The following is a 13,289-nucleotide window of genomic DNA, read 5'->3' as shown; positions in this document are numbered from 1 at the left end:
TGCTAGATTTTTGCCCCCCCCCTTTTCAGTTTTGATTCCATGCCCCCCCCCCCCCCCCCCCCCCCATCTAAGACCACAAACGTTCAAAGATATGCGGGCAACTATTTACTGTCCTCTCTTTCCATACACCACGGATACTTAAAACCGTAAATAGACTGAACAGTTTATTTTCACCACACCTTTTACTGGTTGTTTTCACAGGTGATTCTGTTACTTGTTGTTACTGGTAAGCAAAAGCTTTGTCCCAGTCTTCATTTGACTGTAGTTACATATAAAACTTTCAAGATAGTCCAGATATAATGGCTGACTAAGTAGTGAATGAAATTCAAACTAAAGTTTGTCTCACTAACATGTATAGTAATGTACATTGGTACGAAAATTTATGTTACTGGTAAAGGAGAATCAATTTTAATGCAGTCTGTGCAATGAAGCATATCACAAAGAGAAAAATGAGAGGGTAAATTGAAATAAGTTTGATAATGTATAAAATGCATGTTTGACCATCAGCTGACAGTCAAGCGTGCATTTTATACATTAGTTGACAACTGATCGTAGTCACCTTCCAAAAAATGTTCAGGATGGGATAAGACTGTAAGGAAGATTTTTGGAGCAGCAGGAGGTATATAATGTTGTTGATGTGAATCCATTGGTATGTTTTAACACACTCAATCAGTAATCTGTAAACAAACTGAAATGAATTTGGAGAATACATTTCAAAACAAATATTAATGATTGTACAAGACATGACTGAAAATGATATTTATTGTGGAACTTAAGCATTGCAAGGATTTGTCCACTTGATGGTAATAATTAAATCAATGTCATATGTTTAACTCAACACCCACCACAGTTGTAGAACTTTACACGCTAACAAGCTCTGCATATGGGCAGAGTGTGAAAGAACGGATGACAAGACAAAACGAACTAGTCAGGTTGTTTATGGCAACAAAAATTTAACTGTGATGATATTCTGGGAATAAATAGATGAAAAGGAAAAGAAAGAAATATAGTAGGAGAACATGGACTGGAAGAAAGGAATTAAATGGGCAGCCATCTGGCAGAATTTTGTACGGAGCACCATTTCATCATTGTTTAATTTAAACTTTGTTTAAAAAAATCATGAAACTAAGTCGTATATTTGGAAGACTCCTAGAGACAGTATACAGCTTCATGCAGATTATACAAAACTAGAATCAAACAATTGAAAATCCAGGATGGAATAACAAAAATATTATGAAAACAATATATTGCTACTCACCATATAGAGATGTTGAGTTGTGCTGACAGGCACAATAAAAACACTGTTATACAGGTACATTTGAGCTTTTGCTTAAGTGTCTTCTTCTGAAGTAGAAACGCACGCACGCACGCACGCACGCACGCACACACACACACACAAAAGAGCACATCTCACACACACATGAGCACTGTCTCTGGCTGTTGTGCCAGATGGAAACAGCAATCTATGGATGGTGGGCGTAAGAAAGAGGCTGGGGCAGGGAGGAGGAGTGTACCAGGATTGGGAGGGGAAAGATACAGTGCTACTTGTGGGAGCATGCAGGAACATAGTGGGTACAGGTTAGGCCTGCTAGGTGCAGTAGAGAGGTGTGACGGAGGGGGGAGGGGGGCAAAGGGAGCGGAAAAGTGGAGGACAGTAAAAAGACTAGCGGATACGTTGGTGGAATACAAGGCTTTGTAGTGCTGGAGTGGGAGCAGTGTTGGTGATAGGAGGATAAGGACAGGAACTAAAAAATGTTGAAGTCAGGAGGATTACAGGAACATGGGATATATTATTTTTCCATAATTCCCCTGTCCTTCACCCACCCATATCACTTTACCTACTCCAACTCAATCACTACACAGACTTCTTTTACTCCACCAACACACCCACCAGTCTTTTACCCCCTCTGCTTGTCCCCTTTTTTGCCCCCCCCCTCCACCTCCATACCTATGACCTGCACCTAGCAGCTCTACCCTGTCCTACCAAGTCCTTACATGTTCCCACAAGCAGCTCTGTACTTTCCTACTTTCCTCCATCCCTGATTGGCCACCCTCCCCTCTTCTGCCCCTCTTACCCCCACAACCAACAGATTGCAAATCAGGTGCAGTTGCTGTATGCAGTCCAGCCTCAGTGGCTGGAAATTGCTCATGTGCAAGAGTTACATTTGTGTGAATTTGTGTTTTCTGCTTTAGAAGAAGGCCTTTTGGCTGAAAGCTCCAATATTTAACAGTCTTCCTGCTGTGCCTGCCTGCAACTAAGCAACTCCAATATATGGTGAATAAGCAATCTATACTTTTCACAATATTGTCATTATGCAAGGGTAGGATAGAGATTTAGAAACCACAAATAACACTGCAAACCATTTCCAGGGGATTTAATTTTACTGATCATGAACTGCAATTTAAAACCGGAGAAATTGCAGAAAGGCAGGAAATTAAGCTGACGGGACTTATATAAATTGAAAGAACTAGTGGTAGCTGTGAGTCTTTAAGGCAGTATTAGCAAAGACTGACTGAAGCATAGGGGAAAGGAATACAACGGAAGATGGATGGGTATCTTTGAGACATGGAACAGTATAGGCACCAGATGATTAAATAAACAAAACCATTAGGCCCAACTGAAATTGATAATACACAAAGTACTGAATTGATTTGACATGAAGAGAAAATATAAAAAGAGCATCAAATGAAGCATACGAATATAAAATACTGAAAAAATTACAGCAGAAAGGATAGAGGAAAAAATGCAATGCTTTACGAGCAAGCATGACTATGGGATGCTGTCTGCAGCACAATTAGAAAGACCTTTGAAGGAAGACAAGTATCTGTATGAATATCAGGAGCTCAGTTGGCAAGCCATCACTATGCAAAGAAAGTGAAGCTGAAAGGTGGAAAGAATGTATAAAACAGTTACGCAATGGAAACAAATCTAAAGACAATATTATAGAAAGGGAAGAGTAAGTACAAGATGATAAGGAAGGAGATACGAACACGTAAGAAGAAACTGACAGAGCTCTGAAAGACCTAAGTTAAAACAAAGCATCTGGAATACATAAAATTTCCTTTGGCATTACTGAGATCCTTGGAAGAATATACCATAGCAAAATTACACCACCTAGTATGCAAGTTAATGAGTCAAGTGAAATATCCACAGACTTCAGGAAGAATGCTATAACTCCAACTAAAAAGAGAGCAGGTGCTGACAGCAGGGCTGTAGCCAATCCCCATGTTGTTCGATCTGAACACTGAGTATGCAGTAAAGAAGACCAAAGAAGAAATGAGGAGTTACAGTTCGAGAATAAAAAATAAAAACTTCAGGATTTATTGACGACATTGAGAATGTCAGAAATGGCAAATAATCTACAGGCAACTGGAATGAACAGTATCTTGAAAAAAGTTTGAAGATGAAAATAAAGAAAAATAAAACAATGGAATATAGGCTAACAAGGAGAGACAGGCTGCGGTGTGATCGAGTTTTTGAAACTATATATATGGTGATGTATCACACTGCAGCCATTTACCCTGTTGGGCCCTTGTTTGTGAGTAATTGAAAAAAAATTAATAATAATAATAATAAAATAAATAATAATCAGAATTTTGTGTGACATTCAGCAGTGTTGAAAAAGTTGCATTAAAGAGTCTGGTTGCATGGTATACTGGATATGATAACAGCTATGCATAAAGGAGGTTATGGGTTCAAATCTCTTTCATCTGCATTATTTTGTCCATAGTGCAATTAAGTATTTAGGTTATGTTTTAAATTCCCATATGACTATTACTGTGCAAAAAATAGCACATCTGGTAATAAAAATACATTTTTTAGATCATTTCACAAACATGGATAAGTTATTAAGTGTTTTGTTTTTTTAACTGATTTGAATTTTCAAATAATTGGATATTGTAATAGATAAATATTATTGAATTCATATTCACAAAAATTCCAGTTGGAAAAAGAATGATATAAAGAAAAAATGGAACAAATGAATATGTTCATTCGGTGATTAAAATGATGTGACAAAGGAATAGAAATAAAAAATTACTTTTAAACCAGTAACTGAATAAAAATAATAATTAAAGTAATTTCGATAAAGATTTAAAGAAAATTGTGCATCTGACGACATTAGAACCTGCAACCTCCAGCATGTGAAGATGTTATCCTATCCATTATGCCACACAACCAGACTGCGTATTGCAACTTTTTTAACCCTACTGAGTGTGACATAAAAATACAATTTTTTTTTCATCAATTACTTGCAAATCAGGCCGAATGGCTACCGTGTGGTACCTGGGATCTCAACCCACATCACCATAGTTTAAAAAAGTCGATTGCACCACAAGGGACTTCTTTTTGTAAGTAAATCTGGTGATGCTGCAATAATTAGATTAAGAAAGGAGACACTAAAAGTACAGATAAGTTTCTTATTTGGGCAAGAAAATGACTGGTTATGGCCAAAATACAGAAGATATAAAATGTAGACCAGCAGTAGCAAGATAAGCATTTCTGTAAATGCTGAATTTTTATATGAACGTTAGAAAGAAAATGCTATGGGCTGCACTGCAAAAATGTGTAGTTTTGTTTTCTTTCTTGCAGTTAGATTTAACGATGTTAGCAGACATTTAAACAAGTAGACAAATTTTTTCTCCCTTATATATTATTCCTCCTTATATACAATTTAAAACAATAATTCTATCCACAACTATATGCTGTTCCATCTTTTTTGTCACAGTTGGTTTTAGCAGAAAACAGAATTGTATTTATGGCTTATCAGCTTATAATTAGAATACTACTACAAAATCTGAATTTTTCACTAATTATTAACCCTATCCACTTGCAGATTAAAACTATGCAAAATACTGTCAATGAAGTTACTATTCCCATAGACCCAGCACCAGGAGAGGTCTCTCATATCCTGTATACCAACAAACCCAACCAATTTACGTATTTATTTTAAGCAGCTTCAATTCCCAATCTACGTTTTGTTGGAAATAATGATAAACAAGTCATGATTAGGGAGAGGGTGAAGGAGATGGACAAAGAGATGGGACAAAGGAGACTAGGACATAGTTGGGAAGTCTTTTCTGGAGGTATTTATCTTGTCATTGCACGGAAGTGAAACATGGACAACAGACAATTCAGACAAGAAGATACAAGCTATTGAAATGTGGTTATACTGAAGAATTAGGAAGACTGGATGTGTAGATTGAATAAAAAATACGGAGGCACTGAAATTAACTTGTGACACAACTTGACTACAAGGAGGAGTCGCTTGATAGGACACATCTGAGGCAGCAAGGATTTGTCAATTTGGTAATGGAAGAAAGTGCTGGATGTAAAAATTGTGGAGGGACACCAAGGCAGACTGAATACTGTAAGCAAGTTAAAATGGAAGTAGGCTGCAGTAGTCAGAGAAAGTGCAAAAGGCCTGCACAGGGTAGATTAGCATGAAGAGCTGCATCAAACCAGTCTTTGGACTTACGACCACAACTAAATCATCATCATTCATTAGACAAAGCAGTCCACCAAATATAGACTTAGTTAAATTTTAAATTTGATTATGGAAGTTAATTTGAAGTAGAATAATTAAAGTAGCAACACAGTTTGTTTCAACAGGTAACAAGCATACTGAAACAAGAGCAGAATACAATGTTAAGCATGTAACATTTCAAATTGGCTACTGGCATGATAATCTACTGTACAGGGTGTATATGTCGATAAAGGAAAAAAAAAATCCCAGATTTTTCCTGGATTTCCCAGTTAATAATATACTTTTTCCTGGGTGAAAATATACTTTTTCCTGGGTGAAAATACATTTCTCCAGTTAGGTGATAATATACTTACTTTCCCTTGGAACTGTAAAACTTACCATCCTTTGAACGGTAAAGGCTTTATACACCTACAAAGAACTTCCCCGTGCTTCAGGAACCAAAACCCAGCAGACAGCAAACATTTCTTGTAAAGATATGATGTGTAACAACATATACGCTGCATGAAAGTATAAATATGAATTCCCCCAAATCCAGCACATTAGTTTCCGAAGCACTGAAATCGAGACCGCGATGCGCTTTTATCAGCCAATCATAGCTCATGCCATCTATCTCGCCAGCAAATGACAGCAGATATTCAGAGCATATGACACTTGATGATGTCAACCGATAGCAACATCACTATTAAGTAGCTTGAACACTCAAATAGGAAAGGTTCATGGTTTAAATTAATATACATACAGTATAGCTACAAGAAAAGCTAAGCTTTCACATATAACATTGGGCTTTTTTTGTGTATGTAACGCTTTAGATGCGTCAAACACAAATGTGCCAATAAAATTTTAGATGATGACATAATTGTCTGGTCTTCTAAGCCCTTATTATTATTATTATTATTATTATTATTTATTTATTTATTTTTTTGAAGTGGCTCGTCCTCAAAGTGTTAAGTTTTGAATGAGAGTCATACTTTTGTGACTAAGGAAATTCATTGCATGTTCTCACACACGTAACATAATTCATCTTGCATAAAAGAAAATTTACTTTGAAAGTAACGCTTCTCAAATCACTATTCGCAATACTTCCCTGCAACCTGTTAGAAATAGGTTTGTTTGAGCAATTTCCAGAGTTCACCAAAAGACAGGCATTACTGTGTATGCGCAACTACGATGACATAGGAAGCCAGAGTTCGCTATTTGTTCTGCTCATTCATCCTTCACTGCATTTCTAATTTGGAATTTTGTATGTAGTGGGACAACATACATCACATGACCCTATGCAACAGTACACCGGGTTGTTTGGAGGAGTACTTAGGATAATTGTTTTAACATATGCTATCCAAATAAGGAATGCAAAGCAGTCCTTGGACTAGTCGCCCCCCCCCCCCCCCCCCCCCCCAAACTCTGCTATACTGTTATGTAGCATTTCATGTCAAATTTACATCCACACAGTACTGCAAAAAGCTAGTAAGAAGGAGTACAAATTTCTTGCAAAAATAAAAAAAGACAAGTTAGTTATATACACCAGAACGAAGAATAGTAAGCTTTTCATGACTTTGTCAAAGTGCGCAAAAATTAACAATGTTACTTGAGAAGTCAAGAAACTGTATAACTGGCAGTTTATATTCTACTCCAGAAGTGAATATAAAGCCTTGTGGTAAGTTACAATGATAAGACAGTGTACTCTCAATTTATAATTTGCGGAAGAATGTCATTCTGCAAATGAAGAAATAATGTCAAGTCTACAGGAGGTACTAGGCAAGTGCTCAAACATGTCTTGTAATGGAGAAACGTTGTGTTTTACAAAAGATAGATCCATGAATTCTGCTAAAACTTTTCAGTGGGGTTTTTGGGAAGCCAATTTTCTTTGAATACCATTACTCTATCATCTCATGTTTGGTTCTTTATTATGGTGTAATGCCATACATGCAAGATGAGAATGCACATTTGAAATTCAGCAACAGTTGAAATTACCTAATAGTATGCAATAAACACTTCATTTCAAATAAATTTACTACCTCTGCACAAAACATTAATGCAAGCCAAATTTCTCTCGCGAACCAACAAAAGTAACTTCTTTGTTCCACAAAGCAGTTAACGTTTGACTACCAACAACATTAAAATAAAATAAAATTGGAAAACTGAAACTGGTAACATGTTTTAGTCTTCCGTAATTATATGAAAGTATTTTAATTCATTTGGTAGCTCTCGTTTTCATTTAATGTGAGAGCTGTAAATGAAGAGAGAACAGCAAAATCGTGACATGTACATGCAGGTCATATGGAGAATATGCCCTACCACCACTGACTGCTCTGTGCATGTGTGAATCTGACACTTGGGATGCGCCAGAAAAAAAATTTCCAAATGACACCTGGCTGCTCGTTGCTACTGCTCAAATGGCCAACAGCCAAACTTCAAGTAGCAAGAAGTGGGAGAAGGCCCTGCTCATATGCAACTTCAGTTCTGCGCATGCACGTAAGCCCATTGGCAACTGCTCCAATCAATCAATCTACTTTAAACAGTTGTGACACCACACTCTTCAAAATCAGTTTGTTATTACGAAGTATTGTACAGTCTTCATCCCAAAGTTTTTGACACATTTTGCCATTGGCGAGTGCTTGTACATGCACTGTGTTTTATAGTTTTAAATGGCGCATTTTCTCCGTAACTTAAGTTTTACATTGGTGATTTCCTCTCGTTTATGTTTTGCTGCTGCAATATTATTCTGCAGAAGCAGGTTAAACTAACATTCTTTGTTAGAGTATCAGTTCTTACCACTCAAAATTATAAAAATTTAACTCAATACTAAAACAATGAAAAAATTCCCAGATTTTTCCCTCTTTTCTCCTAGATCAAAAAATTACCAGGTTTTTCCCAATTTCCCAGTTATCCAGGGGCATATACACCCTGACTATAGGAATCTACTGTTCTATCATGTGCATCTGTTAGTTCACTTATAGCAACCAGCAGTTGACCTGTATCTTCAGTAAAGCAATGCGCATTTTCATCACTCCTAAACTGTATCAGATTAGTTTGAGAGAAACACTAAGTATATAAGTGTGGTTGTCTGGCACCTCAGTTCACCTGACCTAAATCATATTGAGAACACCTGGAAGGTCTTCAGCAAGATCAAACTTCACACATTATGGGCAATTTTTGTTTTCATGTGCTGCCTTGATAAGAAACAGACATGCCATCTGTAGTTGCAATACATATTCTGCTGTACAATCAATCCTACATCAAGGGTAATGTCAAGAGCATTAATGAGGAATTATACAGGAGAATAAAATTATCACTGCACATAAATGATGATCTGAAATATGACAAACAACATGTACCTGTGTTTTAAGAGTATCCCCATTTTTTTCTTCATGATTCGTAGTTCCATTTTCGTGTGGACCTGGCATCCCATCCAGAAGCTCTGGTTTCATTTCCGAAACAACATAGTGTGTCCATAGGGCCAGTTCTACTTGATGTGGATTCCAGGTACCGTTATTACCTGCAACAAAGATGTAATAGAAAGGTAACACTGAGTCACAAATATGGTATTTGACTGTTTTCTGGAAATTATCTTACATGGTTAATTATGACATTTTTGCTCCTAAAATTCTTTTTTCCTTCGTGAATTTCAATGTTTTAAAAATATTTTTAAGATATTCAAATATTTTGAAGGGCCACAAACACACTCCCTTTGAGTTATGTGACACCTGTGACTTTACTGACTAGCACGGTGCTCCTATTGTCATAAAGCTCATTCACAACAATAACTTGTTTTGGAATTTACATTTCTGGGCTACAAATGATTCATAGTACCATACAGTACATCTATAAAAACTTCTGAAAAATTGTTTTTGAGTATTCCAAAGCATGAGAAGATGCATTAATCTGGCTGCAACTCACTTGCAGAGATCCAACTGAGATAGTGGTCACTATGTTTGTTTCTGTGAGGATAACACTGATATAAGTAAACACTCCATATGAACACATCACTTTTAACATAATAGATAGCATGCTGAACTGCTACTGTGACATTCACAAGATCATTCGTTATTATTATTATTATTAATGTTCATTTTGCTTTTTGTACTACTGTCTCCTTACTTTACTCACAATACGGTTAGGTAAGAACTTTAAATTATATACATCATATTACATTTTAATATCTATTTTTATCTATTAACTTCAATTTAAACCTGATCAATTTGAGATGAATCACAAGGATGATGTTATGAAACCGTAGTTCATACATGATAAAACTCTTATTTTGCAGAATCTGGGAAATCATTTAACAACTACCGACTACATTATTCTTTCCAAACAAATTGTTGTAAACAATTTGTCACTTCCAACTGTCTCCACTGAGACTGTTGTAAAGCTGTACGATTTTTACGAAAGAAAACCTGAACACTGCTTGGGATCTATGAATAAATGTAATAAGACCAGGGAATTATAATACAGTGAAAGTTGGTCCCATTTAAGTACTTTTAAATCATAGAATTTTAGTAGCAATTATGTATGCAGCAGAACAACAAACACTTTAAGGTTCTGTTGCATCAACTGCATATTTTACTGACAATTTCCTGGTGAGATAATTAATGACCTGAAGGAACGGAAGAATTGTAATGTACAAAGCTGCTGAAGGCAAACTCAATGATGCTCTGCAGTTCCACGAGTGTTATTAAGCTATCTGAAAAGTTTAAAACAGCGGAAAGTAGTATCTCAAAAACAGTAGTAGCACTGGTAACAACCACAGTAGTTAACAATCAGAATGATCTTCTGAATTGTTTTTGTTTTATTGAGCAGGCTCTCATAAGTTGCATGGTTGTTCAAGCAAATAATCCAGTTCCAGATTTCCCCAATCTTAAGACAATTCTGTGAGTTATTGATTTGTCACAGTACTTCTGTGCAGTTTTCACATGTCTTACTTCTGGCATACAAAAATTATAGGTAGTTTTCAAAGAACGAAGAGACCATAAACACATCTACTTCTGGAAGGTTTTCACTATCAGCCTTCACAAAATTCCTTTCCACTGTTACAAGTTGTACATGTGTTTTCCATTACTAAATAACTGTGTCCAGAAAAAATATGGAAAAACCACTAGAACTTCAGCTAACACTCCAACGCATGTATAGCTTCGTCTTACTCCTAGCCTATGACATCACTATAGCTTCAGCCAATAAAGGAGTGCTTGCAATCAATCATGTTGTCAAATCTTTAATTACACAAAAATAACATTTTGTGTGAATATTGACCAAAAATGCTATTGGAATATTATAATAATTCAGAATAATAAGAATCCAAACCATATTTTTAAGAGTGTAAAATATCATACTGACAACAGTCACAAAATTGCTATTAGGATATGTTTCTCCAATTAAGACTTACTTTCTTTATTCAGCCTTTCAACTGCATTCTGTATGTGTTGGACAAAGTTGAGGTACTCCTTCGTTGTGTAATCAATTCCTTCAATTTCAGGAATTGCCATTAGACATTCATCTGCCATAAAGGGAGCCTGGTCTGGAGCCACAGCTGCTAACAGAGCTATAACAAAAGCAAAATGGAAAACAGATTAGGGACAATTTGAAACATTAAATTAATGGAATGAAATTGCAGCAGAGTGCTCTAACTGTGACTTAACTTAACACATTCTTTTTTAATAATTCCAAAGTGAAATAATCCATAATATGAGAAAAAAGGAAAACAAAATAACTATTCACAAAGTATTTTGCACTAGGACAATCCTACAGGAACAACTCACCTCCCTGTATACATGCAAATGAGTCTATCAGTCATTACTCACAACTAAACAGAATGTTGAAGTGTGAGTTGGGCTGGTTTAGTACGGATTAAAACCAGATTTGAGTGCAAGAAATATTTGACATGTTTCAACCCACTACTGATTCTGCTGTTTTACACACAGCTTGGTGTCCATTGTCCAACAAACAGAAACCAATACCATCACAGTTTTTCTTTCTCCAGTAAACAAAAAATAACAAGTTCTTACATAAGATGCCTGTTTTTAAATCCTTTCTATACTGCTCAAGGAAATATTTCTTGTGCAGCAAGAAGTCACCATCCCCTCACACAACTTTGGTGAGAACTAAAAACAAAAACTTAAACTGACTAATTTGTGGAACAACTTCTAGGACTGAGGGAGGTACATATTTTTACATTTTTGTTCGACAATTCTCATGCATAAGACACAAGGAGATGAAGAATGACATCTCACTAATCTAAAGATTGACTAAAAAAATTACACATACCTGAGGCCATTGTTGTCCCTACCCCCTTCAAGTTACTCAATGTCGTAATTGCAGACTCGAGATTAGGCAATTTCCGAAATGCCTTTCTGGTTTCCAGCATGACAGCACGAGGAGTGTTAACTTTCACAAGATATGACAGTTGAGGGTAGAATTTTCCCCGCTAAAAGAAAAAAAGTGACATATAAAAGTATGCATATTACATGGCATGCAAAAGTCATAGTTTCATGTAATACATTACAAAATAAGGGAACACAGTGCATCTTTGCCACAAACACAAGTGCACTTTCACTTTAAAACACTGCAAATGCTTGTGGTATTTCTAAATACATTACTTCAATGTCCCTCCATTCATAATGCATAGAGGAGGGAGGGAGGGAGGGACAGGGAGAGGGATGGAGGGGAAGGCAGAAAAAATTAAAATTTAATTAACTATGAACCAAAACAACACTATTTCTCAACAAAATTGCCAAAAATTATATGTTGTTAATCACAATTTCTTGAGAACTAGAAACTTTTGATATTCATACCTATTTTTTGGTACCTTGTATAAAAAAAAAAAGGAACAACACTTCAGTGTTCAACTTCTTTAACACTACAGCAACACCCAAGTACATGAATAGGTGCTTAGCCAATTCAATTTCCTCTTGGGAATGAATCAATAGCAGCCTCAAATGTCGTAGGATAGGTACTGGTAGAATGAAATACTTTTGGATTGAAGGAGACCCCTCACCAAGAAACATGGCTCACTGAGCCATTGATAGCTACACACACACAAAAAACACCCTGCTAGATTTTGGAGTAATCTCTCTCTCTCTCTCTCTCTCTCTCTCTCTCTCTCTCTCTCTCTCTCTCTCTCTCTCTCATGCCCTACATAGATGGTGCCAGATAGACACACCGGCTAGCCGGCTAGAGCTGCAATTCAGCAACTGGACTAGGTTGTGTTGAGTGGGTGGGGTTGGTAGTGGGAGAGAGAGGCAAGAAGTAGGGAGAGGGGTTGGAGTGGGTAGCTGGCAGATCGGGGGGAGGGATGGCGCGCAGCTAGTTTGCCAGCTAGTAATGTGAGAGGAAGGGATGAGAGGTGCACAGGCTAGACATGTGATGCATGGTTGTCAGAGCTGGTATGGAGCAGCGTACACTGAAATGATCTGGGGACATGAAATGGGAGGAGCTGAGAGGATGGCGGAAGGGGATGCTGTTAGCAGGAGGGTGTAGGGACTACAGGTTTCTGGAGATTGAGGCCAGGACGATTATGGGAGCAAAGGATGTGTGGCAAGGGTAATTGCCATCTATGTAGTTCAGAGTACCTGGTGGTGAGAAAAAGGATCCTGGTGGCTGGGATGTGAAGCAGCCATTGAAACTAAATCTATTATGCTCAGCCACATTTAGTGTCACTGCTTGATCAACTTTGCTTTTGGCAACAGTTCGGTTGTGGCCATTCATCCAGGTGGACAGCTGGTTGGTCCTAGTGACATAAATGCTGTGCAGTGTTTGCAGCAGAGTTAGTGTATGACATCGCTGCTTTCACAGGTGACCCGGCTGTGA

The 13,289-nt window shown here is 37.0% G+C and overlaps 1 protein-coding gene across 1 annotated transcript in view; it reads right to left on the bottom strand.

Moving 5' to 3' along the window:
- The window catches only part of LOC124776372, a 60,708-nt gene that overhangs the window by 5,941 nt on the left and 41,478 nt on the right, over positions 1-13,289 (bottom strand). Inside the window, exons 3-5 of the mRNA XM_047251332.1 lie at positions 11,748-11,907; positions 10,870-11,025; positions 8,822-8,982 (exon numbers count right to left, since the gene is read on the bottom strand). Coding sequence (XP_047107288.1) covers positions 8,822-8,982; positions 10,870-11,025; positions 11,748-11,907 — 477 coding nt within the window. The remainder of the gene's footprint in view (positions 1-8,821; positions 8,983-10,869; positions 11,026-11,747; positions 11,908-13,289) is intronic.

The sequence above is a fragment of the Schistocerca piceifrons genome, chromosome 2 (assembly GCF_021461385.2).
Source record: "Schistocerca piceifrons isolate TAMUIC-IGC-003096 chromosome 2, iqSchPice1.1, whole genome shotgun sequence".
Lineage (NCBI taxonomy): Eukaryota > Metazoa > Arthropoda > Insecta > Orthoptera > Acrididae > Schistocerca > Schistocerca piceifrons.
This window is presented reverse-complemented; position numbering and strand designations above follow the sequence as displayed.